Here is a 24,132-nt window from a genome sequence, read left to right as displayed (position 1 = left end):
CAGAGTTTGGGAGAGTGTGTCAAAGAAGAAAGCTGAAGATAAATGTGGGTAAAAGTAAGGTGATGAGATATACAAGGGGTGAAAGTGGTAGCAGACTGGAAGTGAGCATTAAGGGAGAGCGACTGGAGGAAGTGGATAGTTTTAGATACTTGGGTGCAAATGTGGCAGGAAAAGGTAAAGTGGAGAAGGAGGTAGAATGTAGATTGAGAGAAGCAAGTAAATCCCTTGGTGGATTAAAAAGTGTAATGAGGAATAGAGATTTGGGAATGGGTGCTAAGAGGAGACTGTATTAAGGAGTGATTGTGCCAACATCACTGTATTGGGCAGAAACATGAAAATAAGAGAAGAAGAGAGAAGGAGTTTGAATGTGTTTGAGATGAGGTGTCTTAGTAGGATGGGGGTTACTAAACTAGATAGAGTGAGAAATGAGGAGGTGAGGAGAACAGGGGTGGAAAGGGAGTCGGGAGATAGGGTTGATGAAAGAGTATTAGGGTGGTTTGGACACATGGAAAGAATGAGTGAAGAAAGATTAGTAAAAGAGGTATGGAAGGCAGATGTGGAGGGAGTGAATGTGAGGGGACATCCTAGGATGAGATGAATGGATGGGGTGAAGGGGACTTTGGGGAAGAGGGGAATGTCTGTTGAGGAAGGACAGGAGAGGACAGAAGACAAGAGGAGAATGGTTGTGGTTGTGAATGGAGAATGGTTGTGAATGGAGAATGGATGAGGTTGTGATGCATGAGGTGGAATGGGTGGAGGGATGGGGGACAAGGTAGTATTTGTGAGCAAAACTTGACACAGCCTGAAGGGATTTCTCCCCGTCTTCTCCTTTTATGCAGGGAGGGGACGGAGAGGGGGGGTCGCTGATTTAATGAAGTGGCCTTGCTGTGGATGTGCTGTGTCTTGCAACACTGCCTCTGACCCAGGGAAGTGGACAGTGCAGGGATGACCTGTCATCCAGGAGGTGCTAAGATAAGAGAGAGGGTGGAGGGGAGTGGAGTGTATTTAGGAATGGAATGGGTGGGAATGATTTTATGCCTTTTTCTTTTTGGCTACTTCCCTTATAAGGGGGGGAAAGCCTTGGTATGTATGTATGTATTTCATTTATTTTTTTCTTAAAAAAAAAAATATAATTGGATTCTTCAGCTTTTGATCACCCCCCTATTATTTCCCAAAAACTAAGCAGAAAATAGGCAAAATTATCCAGAATTTCAGATCCCTAGCATGAAATAAAACAGTATTTTCATTGTTTTGAAACAAGAAAATAGGATGGTTAATATAAAATGCTATGCACATAGTTGGGAAATCTAAAAGTTGAAAGTAAATAAATAGCACAATCAGACTGCCCATGTAAAGTGCGACAGATGAGTTGTTAAAAGGACTAGGCCTAAGTAAAGTAGCACACTTGAAAAACGGGATCGATAATTATAAGAAATAGCACATACTAGTAGGGGAAAATGTCATACCGTGAGCACGTTGCATGGTCCTAATCATTGTTTCCCCACCAAAGCTATTGACCAGTAGGAATCTAGCCAACCCTTGGTGGCCTATGCATAAAAGTAGCACACTTGAAAAACGGGAAAAATTGTAGGCCTACAAAAAATATATAGGTTCATCGATTCTCATTCTGGATTATCGTTCAGCTGCTGGTAAAAGTTTAGGTAGGAAATCATTTCCATCACTGTCCTGACCCTTAATTGCACTGAGAGGCCTGTGTGACCACAAAGAGCAACAGACACAGAATGGATAAGACTCACCCTCACTGGGAACAGCAATTGGTCTTCTGCCCTTCATTCCTCCAAACTTTGGCAGAATCGCCTCGGCATGTTTGTCTACTTTGTGGATGCCATCTTGATATTTGTTAAAGCTAGGTGGTGCATTAATTTGAGGGACTTTACAAAGGAAAAATTCTTGTCTTGCTGCCATCTTCAGGAGCTCGATATCATGAGCAATGTCATGTAGTCTGGCATGTTAGCATGAAGTCAAAGTTGTCAGGTGCAAGGGTTTGTCGGATGCACTGCTGGCACCATTATCCGAGGAGCATGTTTCCCAATTTCTCAAGCATGGCTTGCAAAAGTTCTAGACATGTCCTGTGATACCATGTATTGCAACCCTCACACATGATAACATCAGACCAACACTTATGCTTGCAATCACTGCATGGATATGACTTCCACCTTGGCATCCTGTTTGGTTTGACGATGTTTTCTAACGAATAACAAAATAATTCAGCATGTAAAAGAGCCCACACGGTATGGAAACTTACTCGATCTTTTGATCACTAGCCGCGAAAGCATGGTAACTGATGTAGAAGTCGGTGAATCTGTTGCAAATAGCGATCACAACTTAGTTAGATTCAAACTCCTAAAGAATTTTAGAATACAGACGCTCCTCAACTTAAGTTTTAGTTACATTCTGAACGGCCAAACGTAAGTTGTTACTGTACTATACATCCGTAAATTCTATTACCGTATCTTATAAAACACCCCTAAATCATTAATTATACACATAACATTGTAAAATAATAACATTAATTTCAAATAAATTAAATTCAAGCAATATAAATTGAGATGGTGGAGGAGGAGGAGGAGGCAAGGCACGTTCAGTCTGTCATTTGTGCCATGTAAACAATGGACGCAGCGTCATCCGTAAGTATCGTTTGAGCTACGGAGAGCACGCTAAAGTAAAAAAAATCACAAAAAAAAAAAAATTACAGTCAGTTCAAACGTAAAATCGAAAAAACGTAAAACGAATGAATGTAAGTAGAGGAGCGTCTGTAGATACTTGTGTTTCTAAAATACCCGATTTCAGTAAAGCTCAGTTCATAGGACTACGTCAGGAGCTTCAGCTTACAGATTGGGAGGCAAAATTAAACGAAAGACCTGTAGATCAGATTTGGGAAATATTTCAAAATACGCTCACTAAGATGATTCAAATTTACATTCCTTTTAAGGACAGACGTCCCCCAAATCAGGCTTGCCCAAAGTGGCTCGACAAAGAAACTGAAAAAAGTATTGCTAAAAAGAGACAGGCTTATAAGAAATATAAGTGCTCGGGTGCATCTAATGACTATGAAAATTATGTATCAATACAGAGTGATTTAAAAAAGACAATAAGGAAAAGAAAACGACAATACGAAATGATAAATGATAAATCCAAAGAGAATCCCAAAGAATTCTATAGTTACATTAGAGATAAAAAGGTTGTTAGGAATCACATTGGTCCACTATTATCTGCTAACGGTCAACTTGAATATTCAAATGAAGGAAAGTGTAATATCTTAAACAATTATTTTAGCTCGGTATTTGTAAACGAAACACCTCAAAGTGAATTCCAAACTGAAACCTGTGAAAAGTCTGGGGTAAACTTACTACAGTAAATATAACAAAAGCAAAAATTAAAAGGTGTATAGACAAACTCAAAGTTAATAAAACACCAGGGCCTGACGGTTGGCATCCAAGAATCTTAAAGGAAATGAAAAATGAGATTGTTGTTCCATTAGAAATTATTTTCAAGAAATCCATCATATCCGGAGATGTCCCAAGAGAATGGAAGCTAGCTAACGTTACTCCCATATTCAAAAAAGGTGACAAAAAGAAGCCAAATAACTATAGGCCTACAAGTTTGACTTAAATCGTAGGAAAAATAATGGAAACTATCATCAGAGATGCTATCGAACATCATTTAGAAAGTAACCGTTTGATAAATGATAGCCAGCATGGTTTCAGACGGAAAAGTTCTTGCATGACTAACTTACTCGAATTCTATAACACAGTTATCTCGAATTATGACAAAAGAAACAATATAGATTTAATATATCAAGACTTTGCAAAAGCATTTGATACCGTCCCACACGAAAGACTACTTACTAAATTAGCTTTGCATGGAATAAGTGGTAGCCTATTAGGTTGGACTAGTTATTGGTTGAATGGTCAAAAACAGAAAGTTGTTTTAAATGGAAAAAACTTCTAGATGGAAAAATGTTATAAGTGGAGTTCCTCAGGGTTCCGTTCTTGGACCACTTCTATTCATAGTATATATAAATGATATAGACCATGGACTAAAATCTACTGTTTCCAAATTTGCTGATGATACAAAACTGTGCGGAATCGCAAATGATCACTTAAACCAATTAGATATTCAAGAAGATTTAGATAAATTACAGCAATGGTCTGAAAAGTGGCTAATGAAATTTAACACAAGTAAATGCAAGGTAATGCACATAGGTAAAAATAACAGTAAGTACGATTACAAGTTATTTGGAAATTCGTTAACAAAAGTGGGTAGTGAAAAAGATCTCGGCGTAATTATCAGTAACGACCTCAAATCATCCAAGCAGTGTATTTCAGCCTCTGAGAAAGCAAATAAGATTCTAGGACTGATTGCACGATCTTTTGATTTCAAAAGTCCATCACTCATTAACAAGCTATATAAATCGTTAGTTCGTCCACATTTGGAATATGCTGTTTCTGTATGGTCACAATAAATCTGCATTGTCAGTTGCTTGTTTCACCGAGATCCAATTTTCATCTAGTTTTCTGTACAATTGGGTGATAAATATTTGTTATGCTTATTTGATAGAAATTTTTCTTGACTAATACAAACTTTGATGTGGTGGTCAAAAATTATATCTGTGCTTTGGAATGTTTGCAATCTTTGTTATCTCTGCATATTTTTTACTAGATTTTGAGTCCCTGTATTCATCAAACACAGTGACTGTATTTGTGTGGTAGTACTGTTTGATGTGAGAGATGTATACATCATAGACCTCATCATGAGTCATTACTTAAATGTGTGATGGCCATACAACATGAAGGAGAAAATCTCCATCAACAATGAAAACTGCATCATCCAGATCTTGAAATGTGCTAATATAATTGAAAACACTAAACATTGCAGCTTTGTTTTTCTCATGCCCTGTTCAGTGGCATAGGAGCAAACTCATATTCAAAATATTTCTGCAGATCATCAGCACTGTCTAATGCAGTGGTTCTTAACCTTTTCATTACCACGCCCCCCCCCCCTACGAACTACTATTTTTTCACGCCCCCTTGCATATATAGGTAAATATTATTCTCTAATTTAAAAATAGAATAGAAACGACAATGTCTTTTTAGTCCATTTATTAAGTATAAATTGCAATAATTTGATATTTGACACTTTCGAATAGGTACATGATTAATGAGATTCTGGATTCTGGATTCCAAGGAAAGACCACCTCGCTTGCGCGGGATCGGGTTTTGTGGGAGGGGAAAAATGTCTGTAGGAAAATGAAAAGATAGTAGCGTATAAAAGAGGGCTATTGCCACCGAGCGATTTGCAAGCGATTAGGGGCTTGTCGGTGGTCGTGACTCGGGAGAACTGGCCTGGGAGCTTGGACGGCGGCGTCAATGCCGGGAGGAAGAGCAGATTATATCACCAACGTAAGTTTGGAAAATGGTAGGAGACGTAGTAAGAGAGAGGTGGAAAAACGGATAAATCTTTAGTGGGAGGTAAACTGAAATGAGAAGATGTAGTATAAGAGAAAGTTAGAAAGGAAGCGAATTTTAGTCGAAGGAAAAGTAAGTGTAGATGTTTGTGCGTGGGATGTGGCTATGTTCGTGAGAGGTGTGTGTGTGTAATTTACGGTGAGTAGATTTCACTTCCCGCGTGTAGAGGGCGTTCCTGATTAGCCCCAGGTAAGGCATGAGAATTCCTGTTTTACCCCAGGTTGGGTTTGAGCTGTTTGCATATTTTTGTAGCCTGTCAGTTAATGGGCTACATGCGATATTATTATTATTATCATTATTACCATTACTATTATTATTACATTATTATGGCTATCACCAGTCAAGCTGGAGAAGGGGTGTATTATTTGTAGGTACAGTTATACACGTCATATCGTGTACACCGCACGTGGGACGGGCGCAGCTGACAGATAGTCTGTACGGTGTGGTCTAGGTGTAATATGTTGTATCAGATGTTTGTGTTTGTCGTGCAGTTTTTCTAGGTGTCTTGAGTGAAGTTTGTTTGTGTTGGTTGAGTGGACGGATGTTGGAAATTTGGTGTAGAGACTCAGTGGTTCTGAAGTCGCTCCATCGCGAGCCCATGATGAACTGGACAGCGGCATTCTGAACCTTCTGATGCTCGTAGTTGTTAGTGGCACATGTCAGCTGGCTTAGTCCCGGGGACTGGCACAGAATCGGTCTGACGAGGGCTAGGTACAATCGACGTTTGGTTCTCAGTGTTGCAGTTTTGAAGCGTCTGAGCTTACCCAGCACAGGCCTAGCCTTCGCTCCCTACTTGCGGAAGTGTGGGGTCCAGGTAAGGCCACTATCAAGTGTGCTACCCAGCACACGGGTATGGTCCTTCGCTGGGATGTTTGTGTTGTTTATTTTAAGAGGAGTGTTTGTGATTGTTCTGTTGGTTCGTTTGCAGCAGAAGTATACAGCATTGCATTTCGACGCGTTGGTCTTAATGCGCCACTGTTGCTCCCACGCGTGTGCCCCGTCTAGGATGTTTTGCTTTACGTGTAACGCTCCCTGCAGCGTTTTTAATGAGATATTTGGCACTGCTTCTTAGCTACCCGATCTAGAATACGCGGTCGAATGCTCGAGAGTGCACAACGCAAGTCGCCTTCAACGTTGAGGTGGCTTCTGTACTTAGTCTTGATAGAAACGAGCGTGGAAAATGCCGTTTCACACATATATGTGGATCCAAACATTGTTAGAATCCGAAGAACCTGGTGTGAGGTCAAAGGGTAAACATGAAGGTATTTGACCCAGAAAGTCTCCAAATCCATATCTTTGAAGTCTTCTTTAGCTGTGGAGTCGAACTTCAACTCTAGGAACTCTTCTTGGACTTCTTCAGCTACATCAGCTACTTCACATTGAAATGGATTCCTGATGAATTTCCATGCTTCACGCTTGTCGTCTATATCTGGGAAGTATCTGACAAATTCCGATTTCAAGTCACTTAGATGAGTGATTATTTGCTCTTTTAACTCAGAGTCAAGGTTACTGTCAGCGAGAGCCGTATCTAAGTTTCTAAAACTGGCTACATATCCCTGTAGAACTCGACATTTCCAAAGATCGAGTTTGGCCATGAAGGTATGAATGGTGTCATGGTGCACGAGGATATTGATGTTTTTTCCTTGTAGTTTGAGGTTCACAGCATTCAATGCCTCAAAAATATCCACCAGGTAGGCTAAGGTTGCATGAAAGCCTTCAGACTGAAATTTGTCATAAAGGTCTACTTTCTGCTGTGAATCTAGAAATATTTCTACTTCTTCTTGTAACTCATAAAGCCTTCCAAGCATATTTCCTTTTGACAACCATCGCACGTTCGTGTGAAAAAGCAAGGCTTCATGTTCGGATTCCATATCCTTACACAGCAGTTTAAAAAGACGACTGTTCAAGGCTCCAGCTTTGACAAAATTGACAATCTTGATAGCCACATTCAAGACGTCCATCATTTCAACAGGCAAAGTTCTGGATGCTAAGGCTTCCCGATGAAGTATGCAGTGTGTACTCATTACGGAAGGATTTCTTTCTTTCACCTTTGTGACAAACCCAGACCATAAACCACGCATGGCTGGTGCTCCATCAGTACACACTCCTACCAGCGACTCCCAAGAAAGCTGATTTTCCTGGAAAAAATCTGATATAACATAAAAAATAGCTTCTGCTGTTGTGAAACTTTCCATCGGGTGACAGAACATAATTTCCTCTTTTATATTATTGCCTGATACAAAACGAGCATACATCAGAAGCTGAGAACACTGAGCGACATCAGTCGTTTCATCACACTGGATGGCAAAAACAGGGGAGGCTCTTACTTGGTCGAGAGTCTGAACTTTGATATCTTGAGATAATTCATCTATCCTTTTCTTGACTTATCATTTGACAGAGAAATCTGGGAAAGCTTATTTGCACTATCTTTCCCCAAAACGAGTTCTGCTGCACATAATATACTTGGTTTTATGAGAGACTCTCCAATGTTATGACTCTTCTTACTCTTTGCAATCAACATAGCGATCTCATAGGAAGCCTCAACAACCTTTGAAGATTGCTGCCGAAATGACCCACTGTTGTCCAGTTTAGCTCGCTTCAAGGTGTCTTTTTTTAGTTTCAAAGAATGCCTTCGGCTTGTCAACTAAAGCAGGATGTGATGTTCTCAAGTGGCATTCCAGGCGTGAAGGCCGCATTCCATCATTGCTCAGAGTCTTGTAACATATCACACACTGTGGAACCTCGGTGTCACCCCTTTGGAGAGACACAAATCCAAATCGAATGTAATCTTCAATGTACTTCCGTTTCTTAGCACTCATTGCAAAATACTTGATGTTTTGTATCTATGTAAATATGTAGAACAAATGAGGCCAACACAACAATAAGCAATAATCACACAATGACTGGTGAAATGCAATTGTCTCAGTCACACCGTCCCACACATTGATAGCATCGCGCGAGAATTTACTAGCCAATCAGCTTCCGTCTTATCATGACGTCATCGTACGATTCAACCGATGAAGACAACCTCGGAAGAAACGCTCTGCCTAAACGGGTCTCACTCTAACGGTTCATTAGTAAGAAAGAATTCTGTAATAATTCATATGCTTATGCTTATAGTACTGGCCCATGCTGTTGTAAAAGTAATCACTAACTGGAAAAACTTATACTTTTCATCTGAAAGCTCGCGCCCCCCCTGGAAATGATCCACGCCCCCCTGGTTAAGAATCACTGGTCTAATGTGTGTATTATTCTTTGAAAGAGAAGAGTTTTGCTAACAGGAACTATATCTTCTGGAATTGTGACACTTGAGTTAATTGTTGCCAGAGGTAACACACAGGAACAAATCGAGACTGGATTTAATACTTATGTCAGAACCAGAAATTGTGGACAGAATTGATAACAAAACTCCAATAGGAAAGAGTAACCATGTGCTAATAGAATTTTAACTAAAAGACTTAAGAAGAAATGAGAAACATAGAAAAGGAAGACTAATGTACAACAAAACGAATTTTGAGAAACTTAAAAAATTCTTTTATAATGCAAACTGGGAAAAATTCCTAAATGAAGAAACAAAGATGGAAGAGAAATAGAATATACTAAAAGAAATTTATAATGAGGGAGTGAACAAATATGTACCACAACAAAAGCAAGAAAGAGTAAACATAAAAAGCTGGTGCAACAAAAAATGTAGTGAAGCTAAGGATAAAAAAGACAAAGCTTGGAGGGGGGGGGAAATGTCAAACATATATGAAACTAAGAAATGATTATGTAAAAATATGCAGAGATGAAAAGAGAAATAATAGAAAAATGCAACGAACCTAAACTATTTTACAGGTATGTAAATACATCATACATATACCAAAGGCTTTTTCCCCCCACATGGGGGGTAGCCAAAAAGAAAAAGGCACAGAAACCACTCTACCCCCTATACATTCCACTCCCCTATCTTGGCACCACCTGGATGGGTCATCCTTGCATCTTGTCCACTGCCCTGGGTCAGAAGCAGTGTCGCAACACACGGCACATCAGCAAAGGCCGCTTCATAAATTTGGTGTCCCCCCATGTAGAAAAGGAGAAGATGGGGAGAATCCCTTCGGGCTGCATAATTTTGTTTTTTTTTTTTTTTTTTTTTTTTTTTTTTTTTTTTTTTTTTTTTTTTTTTTTTTTTTTCTCATACATACTTCCTCACCCCCACTCCCCCTCATGCATCACAGCATGGTAAATGGTAAACTGAAAAATAAGAAATAGAAAAGCTGTGCCAGGGAAAATATGAATGTACAGAAGAACTAGAAATGGCAGAAATTATGAGCAATCATTTCAAATATGTATTCACAATTGAGAACCCAACTAACTGTGAGGGAATAGAGACAATCCCCCCATGAAGAAAATAACTGTAACACACAAGGAAATCAGAGACCAGATAAAAAAAAAAAAAAACCTTGATGTCAGAAAATCACATGGTCCAGGTGGAATTGTAAATTGGATACTGAAAGAATGCATAAAGGAGTTAACGGATAAAATATACAATATAATTAAATACTCACTCAAAGAAGGAAAGGTACCTCGACTGGAAAAATGCAAATATTGTACCAATATATAAAGAAGGAAACAAGAAGATCCAACCAACTACAGACTGGTCTCCCTAACAAGCACAGTAGCAAAAATATGTGAAAAAGTTATCAAAAGTAGATGGGTTAAACATCTGGAAGAAAAAAGTACACTGAATCCAAATCAGTTTGGATTAAGACAAGGAAGATCATGGATAACAAACCTGATCTGCTTCTATTCAAGACTTAATAGAAATAATACAACAGATGGATGGATGTGCAGACTGTGCCTTTCTAGACCTACAAAAAGCATTTGATAAGGTACCATACAAGAAACTAATAAGAAAAATAGAATCAATAGGTGGCATCAGAGGAAAATTATTGGAATGGAAGGAAGACTTCCTATCTGGGAGAAGAATGAGGGTAGTAATTAGAGATAAATACTCGAATTGGAAAGAAATTATAAGCGGTGTCCTGCAAGGTTCGGTACTGGCTCCAATTATGTTTGGCATATATATAAATGACATGGATGAAGGAGTAGTGTTGTATGAATTTCTTCGCAGATGACACAAAAATACTAAAGAAAGTAAGAATGGAGGAGGAATGTGAATCATTAGTTGGACCAGGACAAAATCTGGAAATGGACTCAAAAGGGGGAAGTGAACTTCAGTATCAAGAAGTGTAGTATAATGTAGTTTGGAAAAAATAAAAACAGAATATGAAGAAATTATAAAATTGGTGAAGAAGTCAAAAAAGTGAACTCGGAAAGAGACCTTGGAGTAATAATTAATCAGCAAAGACATGACACCAGACAAACATATCAATAAAATAGTCGGAGAAACCTTCATTCTATTTAGGTCAATGAAATTGGCATTTGACTACTTGGATGAGGAAATTATTAAAAAATATTAGTTACACTAATAAGACCAAAACTGGAGTACGCAGCAACACTATGGACACCCAGTACTAAAAAGAATACAAAATTGGCACCAACTCTCTCCAAATTAACATACGAACAAAGATTGTCCAAATTGGAATTACCAACTCTGGAATAAAGAAGAGAAAGGAGATCTGCTGACTATAGAATCATGAAAGGAATGGAAATCCTAGATAGGAATGATTTACTAAAATGGGACAATGGAAAAACAAGGACACAAAAAGAAACTCAAAAAGGATAACTATAGAAGAGATCTGGAAAAAAAATAGCTTCCCACATAGAATACTGGATACCTGGAATAAGTTAGATAAAGAAACTGTGTGCAAACACTATTCAGGATTGTAAGAAAAAACTAAAAGATACAAAGATAGGTCACCATGAACATAGCTCCCTTCCTGTATAATACAACTAGGTAAAACCTTCTCATACCACTCTTCATGAGGGGCATTTTCCATATTCCTCAACTCAACTACTTAACTAACTTGTGTACTCTTCTGAAGTGTTTATATACTCGCATGGTCTTGATGTCACTAAAAGAGTTTGTTAGGGATATTCGAATCTTTTCACACATGGATGTCTAGACTATACAGGAGTCCCTCAAATAATGCGGATTCGAATAACACGGATTCAATCATACTCGGATTTTATTTCAAAACCATCTCAAATGTAGAGAACCGTTTTAAAATTCGCGCTGAGTCGGGCACGCATATGCACACACGTGGCAACATCACAAACATTTGTGGTGACTGCTTTCTATTTTACCATATACAGTCGATCCTCATATAACGCAGTCATTATGTACACTGGGAACTGTTCAAACAAGGGTGTGGGGCGAGGGGATAGCCATGAGTGGCTGCCTGCGGTTACGTGTCAACATACGGGTACTGATGCAGGAGGGAGGGAGGGGAGGAGAGGGGGAGTAGGGGGGTAGCCAACAAGCTTTAGCTTGTCGCTTCCACCACCTACGCCGTGCTATCGTGAAATTTTACCGCCCTAACCTGTTGAAGTGTAATGTTTCTTTCATTTGGAACACAACTCATAAGTCTGATAATGACTGTGCTTGTCGTGTCTTAATTTCTCTTATGAGGTTCTTGTTGTTGTTGTTGTTGTTGTCGTTCCCTAGACTGTCTGTCTGAGCAGTCCCGTCTCCCCAAGGAATGCCATAGCCGAAACTGGGTTTTCCCACAAATCCTTTATAGAGCGTATGTTGTGTTGTTTGCGTGCATGATTGTGTATAATGCAGTCTTCCATTATGTGTTGTATGGTATGGGGTGAAGTGTTACATCCTGGGCAGCTGTTCACAACGCGGTCATCCAGCCTCTTCTGGTAGCTTAGAAGTGCTGGGTGGTGACCGCACCGCAGTCTGGCCAAGTGGACTCTGTCCTTTCGTGGGAGAGAGGATTCAGAAGGGTGGATATGAGGGGGTCTGGCATGCAGCAGTGAGTTGTCTTTCAGTGTGTTAATGGAGCGGTGAGTGATATGATTATGAATATGTTTCCGGAGGCTGGTATTTGGTGGTTGTGGAGGAAGAGAAGAGAGTATCTGTGCGTGATAAAGGTCTTTGGGTGTTGTTTTAATGTTTCTTGGTGTGTGTGGGTGTTCTGCTATGTAGTGTAGCGGGTGTAATGTGTTTGTGGTGGCTGCGGCAAGTGTTTGTGTGCCTCTCATGTCGAGGTGGTCCTTGACTTTGAGGACTTTTGTTTCATGGTGTAAATGGTCTGTAGGTGTTGTATTTGTGCAGCCTGTAATTGTTTTTAGGGCTTTGTTTTGTATGATTTGAAGGGTGTTGTGGTGTGTCTCACTGAGATTAGGAGCCCATGCAGGACTCGCATAATTCAACACTGAGCGTATGCATTGTTTGTATATTGTTATATTAGTTTCTTTGTTTTGTCCAAATGTTGTTCCAGTGATTGACTTAAGTGCATTAAGTCTGGGTGTGCATTTGTTTTTTATGTTTGTGATGTGTTGTTTGAAAGACATGGATGTATCGTATGTTACACCAAGAATTTTCGGTGTGTTTGTGTGTGGTATTAGAGTGTTGTTGATGTAGAGATGAGGTATGTATTTGTGTTCTTTTGTCCAGTTGGTGAGAAGTGTTGCTGTAGATTTGGTTGGAGCTATTTTGAGTCTGTTTGTGATGAACCATGTGTTGAGTGTGTCAAGGTATGGCTGGATTATTTCTGCAGCTTTGTCTGTGTTACTATGTGTGCATGTGATTGTTATGTCGTCTGCGTAGGAAGAGATTTGTATTTCTGAGGTGTCTGGCGTGGGTAAGTCATGCATGTATAGATTAAATAGTGTGGGGGATAGAACCGAGCCCTGTGGTACTCCGTTCTTAATGTTTCTGATGTGCGATGATTGGCCATTATATGACACGTAAGCATTCCTACCTGCCAGATAATTGGCCAGCCATCTTTTGGTGTTATTGTGCATGTCTGTGTTATATATTTTATTTGTTAGGTTGTGGCGGGGGATAGCATCAAAAGCTTTACTAATGTCTAATGTTATAAGAAGTGTTCTGTGGTGGGGCCTATCTGAATTGATGCCATCTAAAATTCTTTGTGTGAGGTTTGTCAGGAGAGTGTTTGTGGAGTGTAGTGGCCTAAAACCGTGTTGTGAGTCAGCAAGGGGAATATGTGGTGTGACAAGTTTAAGTATTAGGCGTTCAATGACTTTAGAGGGGGTGCAGAGAAGTGTGATTGGGCGGTGCGATGTTGGGATTGTTGGGTCTTTGTTCGGTTTTGGAATGGTGATTATTTTACCATGCTTCCAGATGTCGGGTATAGTGTTGTGTGAATAGCTGTAGTTTGCAATGTTTGTGAGTGCGTGTATACCTTGTGGTCCAATGTGTTTTAGGTGGATGTTGCTTATGTTATCAGGGCCACAGGCATATGAGTGCTTGAGACTATGTATTATGAGTTTTGTCTGACTGTCTATGAAGGGTATATAGTCTGAGTCTGTGGGAAAGTCTTTCTTACGTCGAATGGTGCGTCGGTCGTCAGGGTGAGAAGTGAGATGGCTTGTCTGTGCAAAATGACGTATGAGTGCGTTTGCTTGTTGTCTGTTTGAGGGTAGATTATCTGTTGTTGTGATTATTGCTGCGTGAGAGCGTGTAGTGTTACTGTTGGATAGTGTAATGCTGTTGAGTGTTTTGTACAATTTGCTGGTGTTTGTTCTGTGATCAAGTGTATTGATAAAGTTTTGCCAATTTTGTGTTTTTTGTTCATGTATTTTAATGGCAATCACAGTGTTTAGTGTTTGTATTTGGTCTGCTATGTTTTGAGGGGTAGGTGTGGGGGTACCGTGTTTAAGTGTGTCACGTTGTCTGATGAGGCTTTGGATTTCTGGTGTGAAGTTGGGGTTGTGTGATATTCTGTTGCCTCTAGGGATGTATCTCGTCTGCATTTTGTACGATTGTATTAAAAGTGTGTACAGCATTGTTTATGTTTGTGATTGGTGTACTGTTAAGTGTTTCAAAATGTTGTTCTGTCTCTTCAGTAAAAGCTTCCCAGTTAGCTCTCTTGTAATTGGTGTAAGTGTGTCTGTGGCCGACTGGGGTGCATCTTGTTTTGGTGGTGATGATGATTGGAAGGTGGTCAGAGCCAAGGGTTTCGACCACTCTCCATGATGTTGTTGGGGTTAGGCAGGGGGAGCAAAAGGTGATATCAGGAGAGGAGGGAGTGTAGAGGGCTTGGTGTGGGATATGTGTGTTGTTCATGATAGTCAATGAGTCAAACTGAGTCTGTATATCAAGCCCTCTGTCTGTGTCAGGGTTGTCGACATACCAGGCAGACGACTTGGCGTTGAAGTCTCCACCCATGATCAGGTTGGGGATTGAGGCTAGTTGGCTAAAATGAGGCCTGAAGGTGTCTGGAACTGTGGGGGATGATTGGGGGGGAATGTACATGTTAACTATTGTCAGTGTTGATTTGTTACCTGTGCGGATTCGAATGGATTGGATTTCTGTTGTGTTATCTGTGGTAGGGAGGAGAATTTTGGTTGTGGCACTTGTGTCCACAAAACAGATGGAGTGGTGGATCAGGGTGATGAGTCCACCGCCATAGCCGTCAGTCTGGTCTTGTCTGATGGTGGTGTAATTATGAAATGATGGTGTTTTGTGTGAGTGTCTTAGTTTTGTTTCTTGTAAAATCGCAATGTGTATTGTGTTGTTTAAGAAAGTGTTCAAGTTCATGTTTTTTCGTGTTAATACCGTCAATGTTGTGTTGTAATATGTTGATGTTGTGTGTTTTGTATGTGTTGTATGTTGCCGTTTGGGGTTGAGGTTGGGGTAGTAGTGGGGAAGGTGTAGGATCTGGGTCAGAGGGGGGGAAAGGAGAGATCGGGGACAAAGGAAGGGGAGTACTAATCGGGGGTAAGGGCAGAGGGAAATTGTGAGTGGGTGAGGGTGCTGGCTGTGGTTGGGGAGGTGGGAGTGGAGTTACTGGAGGGCAGGTAGAACATGTCCAAGTGTTTGTGTATTGGTTTGTGTCAGCAAGTGTTGTACTAGTGAGGTGGGCCCAGTTTTTGCACATATTGCACTGAACTGAGCCCTTTGTCTGTCTGCTCGAAGTAATGGGTTTAGAGCATGTTGGGCATGTGTATTTTGTGGTGGGCCCAGGATTGCTCTCTACATCTCCAGCTAAAAGTAGAAGAAGAGGGGTGATCGCCGGAAAATCACCCCTTGGTGCAGAAAAAACGTAATATTGCATGTTGGGAAAAAGGATTGTGGTACTCCCCAAGGTGGCGTAGCTCCTCTTGGGGATCGGTGCCACCTGCGTAGAGCCGGTGGCCAGGGGTAGTTGCTGCCGTTTGGCCCCCAACTCTTGGGGTTGGGGGGTGGTCCCACGACGTAGACGCTGCAGCTCCAGGACCTGAGGTTCTTGTTGTTACTGGCGGTGGTGGTTTGGGAGATTAAAAACAGACATATACATGCTTACACACGTGTATACACACACATGTAGACACATGTTAGACAACCAGTGTACACCTACTCGGTTAACGACAACTCGGAGTAACGACGGTCTTTTTAACGTAAATCTCCCGAAGTTACGACGTCGTGTACGATAATTAAGTGGGCTGAGGCAAATTTGTATGATGTTATAAACGAACTTGTACGGTGGATATTAGCTGTGAGGTAAAGTGTTCTGAAGCTTAGGTCTACATTACCATCCTGCAAGCTGGAAAAACTACCTGGGGTACAATACAGGTACTCCTCGTTTAATGACCTACTCGGTTAACGACAACTCGGAGTAACGACAGGCTTTATGACAGACCAATATTCGTTTAACGTAAATCTCCCGAAGTTACGACGTCGTGTACGATAATTAAGTTGGCTGAGGCAAATTTGTATGATGTTATAAATGAACTTGTACGGTGGATATTAGCTGTGAGGTAAAGTGTTCTGAAGCTTAGGTCTACATTACCATCCTGCAAGCTGGAAAAACTACCTGGGGTACAATATATACCGGTAGTGGTAAATTTTTAGTTTCGACCAAGGGCGCAATATAGCAATAGAAAATTAATTATTAATTTTGTAAATTATAATGTATCAACGTAATATGCAATTTTGTGAGCGGAAATAAAAAAAAATGTGCTAAAACAAATTTCGTAAGTAACGAAGTCATGTCGGACGAATGGTACACCATGTTTGTTATGATAGATGCTGATGTCGAGGAAATGAAAGGATGATAAATTCGCCTAACCTAAACTAAACTAACCTGTGTTTGATAAATCATTACCTGCAAATTAAATGTCATCCGGCTCGTCCTCGTTGTCGTCGTCGTGAGAGACGTTGGCAGACGACAAGATGGCGTCCCGATCCTATGCTACCGACTTTGTTCATTAGCATATTTTCTTGTAGCATGGTATTTTTTACTTTCATTTCCACCCACAAAATTGCATATTACCTTGATACATTTTAATTTACAAAATTAATAATTAATTTTCTATTGCTATATTGCGCCCATGGTCGAAACTAAAAAAATACCCCGGTATTCAATATGGAATGTCAGCATACGCAGATTTGGTCATATACGGTAATTTCGGGAACATAACCACCGTAAATAAACAGTAAATAAAGCTTTAATGTACTGTATAAAAGAGGGAAATACACGAAAATAAAGATACATGTATTGCTGGACATTGTACATACAGTACATGTATGTATATGTATACACTTTCGCTTAACGACCAATTCGGTTAATGACGGTGCGCTGGTCTCAATTGTCGTCGTTAAATGAGGAGTGGTTGTATGTTGTGAATGCGCGTGCGTGTACACACAAATACGAACACAGACATACGCACGTACATGCTTACTTGTACATGTGAACACAGACACATACATGCACACACACATACATACACACACATATACATACACACACACACACACGTGTATACGCCACATACACACACATATGTATATACGCCACATACACATATGCATATACGCCACATACACACACATGTATATACGCACAAACACATACACCACAAACACCACATACACACACACACGCATGCACACACACACATGTACACATACACATACATACGGTTCTCGGTATTTAATATGGAAAGTCAGCATACGCGGATTTGGTCATACGCGGTAATTTCAGGAACCTAACCCCCACTTTATTTGAGGGACTCCTGTACCTATAAAATGAACTTATCACTAACGTCTGTGATCTGACAAGATGTTCAAAACGTACTTTTCTATGTTTGGTACATTCGTATTTATTCTATTTGAAATATGATGTGAATTATTATACAGTACTGTATATTCATGCAAAGCCATGACACCTCTCTCCTTAAAATCTGATAACTCGTATATCAAAAAGGACATTTTGGTTGCCAAATACATGTTTTAATATTTATATTGAAAGTTTTCAAAAACAAATTCCATCTCGTCAGATGGGGCTTGGATCTTGATATGGCCATGTTAGTCAAGAAAACAAAGAGGGTTATGATCAGCATGTATGGTTAGACCAGGCTCTGGCGGTCATAGGCTGGAGGAATTTTATTTTGTCTTCAGGGTTGCCCAAAAATTACACAATTATAAACAAAGTAAATAAAGTATTTTGACCCCGAAATTTACCTTAATTTCCCTAAGGGCGCCCTTAGGCATGTTTTGTACGTCAAAACTATGCATTTTCTAAGGCTGATAACACAGTTATAATTATCAAGATATTGATTTGAAATTTATGTTACTATTACTTCTTGTGTAGATTAACAATTTGAAACAGCCATTTTTTTTTATTATTATTTAGGGTCAGAGGAGGGATTGAGGAAGCTGGTGGCAGAGTTTGGGAGAGTATGTGATAGAAGAAAGCTCAAGATAAATGTCGGTAAAAGTAAGGTGATGAGATGTACAAGGGGTGAAAGTGGCAGTAGACTGGAAGTGAACATAAAGGGAGAGCGACTGGAGGAAGTGGATAGTTTTAGATACTTGGGTGCAAGTGTAGCAGGAAAAGGTGGAGTGAAGGTGGAGGTAGAATGTAGATTGAGAGAAGCGAGTAAATGCCTTGGTGGTTTAAAGAGTGTAATGAGGAATAGACATTTGGGAATGGATGCGAAGAGGAGACTGTATGAAGGAGTGATTGTGCCAACAGCACTGTATGGGGCAGAAACGTGGAACATAAGAGAAGAAGAGAGAAGGAGTTTGAATGTGTTTGAGATGAGGTGTCTGAGAAGTATGGTGGGGGTTACTAGGCTGGATAGAGTGAGAAATGAGGAGGTAAGGAGGAGAACAGGGTTAAAAAAGGATTTGGGAGATAGGGTTGATGAAAGAATATTAGGATGGTTTGGACACATGGAAAGAATGAGTGAAGAAAGACTAGTAAAAGAGGTATGGAAGGCAGATGTGGAGGGAGTGAACATGAGGGGACGTCCTAGGATGAGGTGGATGGATGGGGTGAAGGGGGCTTTGGGGAAGAGGGGAATGTCTGTTGAGGAAGGAAGGGAGAGGACGGAAGACAGAGGTGAGTGGAGAATGGTTGTATATGGATGATGTTGTGACTGCATGAGGAGGAATGGGCGGGGGGGTGGGGGGGGTAGTATGTGTGAGTAAATTTTGACGCAGCCCGAAGGGATTTCTCCCCGTCCTCGCCTTATATGCAAAGGGGGACGGAGAGGGGGGGTCGCCGATTAAATGAAGCGGCCTTGCTGTGGATGTACTGTGTCTTGCGACACTGCTTCTGACCCAGGGCGGTGGGCAGGGTGCAGGGATGACCCGTCTTCCAGGAGGTGCTCAGATGAGAGGAAGGGTGGGAGTGGTGTGGATGGTATTTAGGGATGAATTGGGTGGGAGTGTTTTTATGCCTTTCCCTTTTTGGCTACCTCCCTTGGAAGGGGGAAAAAGCCTTGGTATATGTATGTTTTTTTTATAATTTTTCACGAAAAAAACAGTAAAAAAAGATTAAAATCAATATTTCAAAAACTTGGGTCTTAATTTATCATCAGAGATATCGATAGTTATTGCACCATAAAATTCATGGAATTTGAACAGTAAATAAAGAAGTTATGACACTTTATAATAAAAAAAAAAGTTAGTTTTGAGATACGGCTAATTAAAGATTCGGAAAGAATTTTTACACAAATTTTTTTCTCAAAATCAATTAATGCTATGCTGAATATTCTATTACAACTACTATCTTATTTATCTTTGTATAGAGAAGACTGGATCTCTCATATTTTGGCTCTAGGGTTCAAGAAAGGCACTTGGTCCCCCCTACCCACCCGGGCAGAGTATTACTTCAGAGGGTATTGGAACTGCCCTCCTGCAGAGTAGTCTCTTTTGTCAATTGTTGCTCTCATCTTCTTATTAGAATCCTTCTGCAGAGTAGTCTCTTTTGTCTATTGTTGCACTTCTTACTGGGTCCTCTTTCTGAGGATAATAGCCTTCTTTTCTCCATCTTGCTTAGGCTTCTGTCAAGTGCCTGTGACCCGAGCTTGAGCTCTTTCAATAGCCTTCCTGGTAACCAAAGCTATGGCTTAGAATTACACTTCTTGCAATAAAATGCAGCTATGACAGTCCCAACAGCTTGTTCTTCCCTTCAAGAAGGCTTCTTTTTGTTTTCTTCCCTCCTTTGCACACTATCTCAACGTTTTCTTCCTCTACCAACTTTCTCATCTTAGTGCCAAACTTTTTTTGATAGTGATTTATGCACTCCAGTTTATTTACTTGCACATTATTATATGGTCCTTTACCATCATTTAGGGCAATAACTGCTTTGTAAGCAGATGAATCTGTCCTATAAAGTTTTCATACTGGAAATTATAATCCGTTGAATGACTGAATAACTTAATGGCACCCTCCTTCTCCATGGCACCACTAGTGCCTTCAAAATTCTTGCTGCACTCGTGATTTCTCCCGAGTTCTGTAAACTTTTCTTGTGATATATATATTCTTTTTCTTTAGCTTTCCTTCCAGTCCATTACACTTTTCACAATACTTACTCAGTATCTCATAATCCACCACGTGTCCAGTATTTACTTCAATTATGAATCCCATACCTTTAAGAGAAGTATGCCCCCTCTTTTGCCATGTACCATTGTATGATATGTCAATATTTAGATTATTATTTTCATCAATAACATTGTTAGTATTTTCTAAATAATATCTCCTTATGGCTTGGTGCATTTCTTCCTGCTTTTTTGCAAAATAATCATGCATTCTTTCTTTCAAATAACTAACATATCTATAGTACTTGTAACAACCCATTGGATACTTTGCTAATATACCCTGAAGTCTTTTCATACCCTTCCATAATTGAATGATAAACAAAACCAACATTTCTTACAAAATAATTATCATCAGCAACAGTCTCAGGTTCTGATATAAATTCATTATTGCACTGTCCACACATAATTTTGATTTTATCTTCAAAACCATCACTATTATAGTTTAAAGTTTTTAGAAAAAGGACAAATAATAATGATTATGTACATTTTTACTCTGCTACGGATAAGAAAACTAAAATAGGAATTATCATAGGTTTATATCTTTGAGCCTTAAGAATATGTTCAGAGGATTATTTGGATGAAGAATTTAAAAACATTTTGAACGCTTTTACTGAAATAAAATACCCTCCTTATTTTATCCTTAAAGCCAAGAACAAAGCTGGAATTATTCATAAAAGAGTAGGAAAAATAAAAGAATGTACGAGGATCATATTACCTAATACCTCAGTTGCAGACAATATTTCCCCATTATCAAACAAGGCTGGTGTTAATGTTGTTAAAACCAGCTCGGTAACAGTTGGCAATCTTATTAAAAGCCGAAATAAGAGCAGGGAAAATATTCGTCAAGCAGGTATTTACTGTGTGCCATGTCTAGGTTGTGAAAAGGTCTACATTGGTGAAAGTTTCCGTGGTATTGATAAAAGAATATTAGAACATAAATATGATATGAAAATGTACAATATGAATAATGCCATTGTTAAACATAGATTCGATACAGGCCACAATGCTGACTGGAATAATTCCAAGATTATAAAATATGAAAACCATACAATGAAACGTAGATGTTTTGAATCTGTGTTTATATCCCTCATTGATAATATAAATCAGAACAGTGGATTTTTTGTAATAAATAAACCATTGGCAATTTTAATAACCAAGTAACAAGCAATTTGCGCAAATTGTGTGTACACCATTTTTATGTTTGTTTCTCCCCGCAAGCTCGGGCTATATAAGGAGTAAAATGTTTCTCAACTGTGTTATTTCTGAAGAAGCCCTGCTGGGCGAAACGTCAAATATATGGGATCCCATACCCTGCGTTTGGCCTCTCTCCTAAAGGACATCATCTATCTTGAAATTCCTAATCTGTGAATTTTTATCATAATGACTTTTCATTCTGGATTGGGCTTGTTTCAAATGTTCCTTAGCTAAATTCCAAGCTTGTTTCAACTTTCCCAACTGTCATTTTGATTAACTTCTATAGGATTTTCAGGATTTGTCCATTTAACTTTTAACATTGTGTCCAAATATGAGTTCAGCAGGGGAAAAACCTATACCTTCTTGTATTGAAGTTCTAGATGCAAACAGCAAAGAAGGGAGTCCTACTTCCCAGTCTTTTTCATTTTCTAGCATATTTCCTAAGCATAGATTTTAGAGTACCATGAAATCTTTCTAATGCATCTTAAGGGGGTACACTACACCTGGGGTCATTTTCTAAACTATTTAGAGTAAATAGCTGAAACTTCTCAGGTAAATAGCTATCTATGTTGCCTACATTTTAGGTGAAACAGAATGATGTATGTACACATGTGCGTATACCAGTAGCAACATTTAAAAGTGCACAGCACCATAATACATTGACCAATTTGTTTTATACATTTGGCTATGATTAGTCAGTAGGTACAACTAGGGCTGGTCATTGAGTAATTGAACAATATCCTTTATACTTTTGCATACAAGCATTTAAATTTTAATGTCCGGCAAAAATTGTGAAAAAAAAAAAAAATTGATCTTGCTCCCATTATTACTCCTAACTCTTTTATCCTATTCAAAACATTCGAATGACTGGCCGTAGCAGTTACTAAAAGCAATATTCCCTGTAAGTTTCATCCAAATCTGATGTATTTTAGATTTTTTATGATTAAAAAATATATATATATCAAACAGAGATGTGGCAACTTGAAATATAAATATATCTGTAACTTGGTTATAGTTTCACCAATTTGACTGAATTCTGCATAGCTTAATCCTTATTATATAATGGGTAAGTACAATAAAAAATCGTCAACATATTTCAATTATGAGTACTTTAGATACTGAAAAACTAAAGTATAAGTATATCACAGTAGTGACGACGCACAGACACCATCATATAATTTGCCTTTTTTGCACCTTTGTCGGTTTCTTCATATGAAACCTCACTGCTGGGGGTCTTCAGGGTATCTAAATCATTGGAAAGAGGTTTATTTTAACCAGCAGTGGGTGCCTTCTCTTTCCTCATCAGATTTCATTCACCAGGCAATCTATGTTGGTAGGGCACCCCCTCCAGTATCATATGATGTCCCCTCTTCTTCCTGTGCCTTGATCTTTTTCCTCTTGCTTTCTTCTTTGCACTCAACCTTCCTCTTTGAATTGTTTAGTCTAATATTGTCCTTTACCTTTGTCACTTTTGCTGCAATTTCACCAAGGTTCTCCACCTCAGCTGCTGTATGGCCAAGGTTGAAATTTGCTACACCGCGATGCACACCGTACAGCATTCGTTGTAGACCATCTCCACAGTGTAAGCCGGCCTCCACAGCTCTGTTATGTACTTCATAACTTTCATTCCCACCGCCAGGTGAAGTACACCATTTGCTTTTTTCAGAGCACAACTTACATTCTGCCTGAAATGTCTTCACCATTCCACATTCTCCTATCACTTCAACACACATCTTCTCACCACACTGGCATCTAGCAAGCGAATTTATCCACTGCAAAAAACTGCTCTTCTCCACAATCATAAATTCACATTCATTCTTATCTCCCCTCTGCACAATTTCAGAACTAATATCTAATTTTCTTGCTACATTAGAGATGAATGAAGTAATTGATGGTGTAGAGCTGGCCACAGGTGTCGGAAGAGGTGAAGTTTTGGCTAGTCTTCTTTGACCGATTGCCATCTTTATCTGTTGTTTTTTTGTCATTGTGGATCTTCTTGTATTCTTTTTGTTACCCATGATGACTGTACTAATGAGTAATATACACTATCTAAGGTAATAAAGTGCTAGGAAACCCCACGAGACATGCGCCCTCACCCTTTCAGAGCTGAGTTGGTAAACAGTCAGCCAGGCTATCCCTCCACCTTCCTCCCTTCCCCTCCACCGGTCCACCCTCGTACGGTCCGTTGAAGCACTGGGCGAGCGTAAATTCAGCCTAATTTCAACTTTATTCGATGAGCCTGAAGGTCCTAAGTGGCATGCCTCCCTCTAGTGTGGGTTGTGCCTTTAACTCCATCTATTTACCCCCCCCCCCCACCTTTAAATTGCGCGCGCGCGGCTGGAAAATTATTTGTCGGCATTTATTTCTAAATGGTATACGAACATTTTGAACCCAGTTTGGAAAAATGCTATATCTTAACCAAATTCACACACACCCAGGTGTCGCATACCCCCTTAAGATTGAGGGTGGTAGGGTGAAAATACATTTTGATGTATTCCTA

General features: G+C 39.6%; 1 protein-coding gene across 1 annotated transcript; it reads right to left on the bottom strand.

Moving 5' to 3' along the window:
* Positions 1 to 1,622: 1,622 nt before the first annotated feature.
* On the bottom strand, positions 1,623 to 23,335 carry LOC143026798 (protein FAM200A-like). The gene is made up of 5 exons (XM_076187573.1): positions 23,093 to 23,335; positions 8,120 to 8,332; positions 6,552 to 7,786; positions 1,758 to 1,963; positions 1,623 to 1,711 (listed from the first exon to the last, which is right to left on the bottom strand). The coding sequence occupies exons 1-5, from the start codon at positions 23,333 to 23,335 to the stop codon at positions 1,623 to 1,625; spliced, it is 1,986 nt and encodes a 661-aa protein (XP_076043688.1).
* Between the last annotated feature and the right edge of the window lie 797 nt (positions 23,336 to 24,132).

The sequence above is a fragment of the Oratosquilla oratoria genome, chromosome 7, assembly GCF_046742065.1.
Source record: "Oratosquilla oratoria isolate Oo_2021 chromosome 7, ASM4674206v1, whole genome shotgun sequence".
Lineage (NCBI taxonomy): Eukaryota > Metazoa > Arthropoda > Malacostraca > Stomatopoda > Squillidae > Oratosquilla > Oratosquilla oratoria.
The sequence above is the reverse complement of the archived record's forward strand: the minus strand, read 5'-3'. Positions and strand labels throughout refer to the sequence as shown.

Coding starts and splice junctions, on each gene's coding strand:
- LOC143026798 (XM_076187573.1), bottom strand. CDS start 23,335: ATGGTGAAGACATTTCAGGCAGAATGTAAGTTGTGCTCTGAAAAAAGC. Junction 7,787..8,119: donor CTTTAGTTGACAAGCCGAAG/GCATTCTTTGAA, acceptor TTTGCCATCCAG/TGTGATGAAACGACTGATGT. Junction 1,964..6,551: donor GATCGGGTAGCTAAGAAGCA/GTGCCAAATATC, acceptor CTAACATGCCAG/ACTACATGACATTGCTCATG.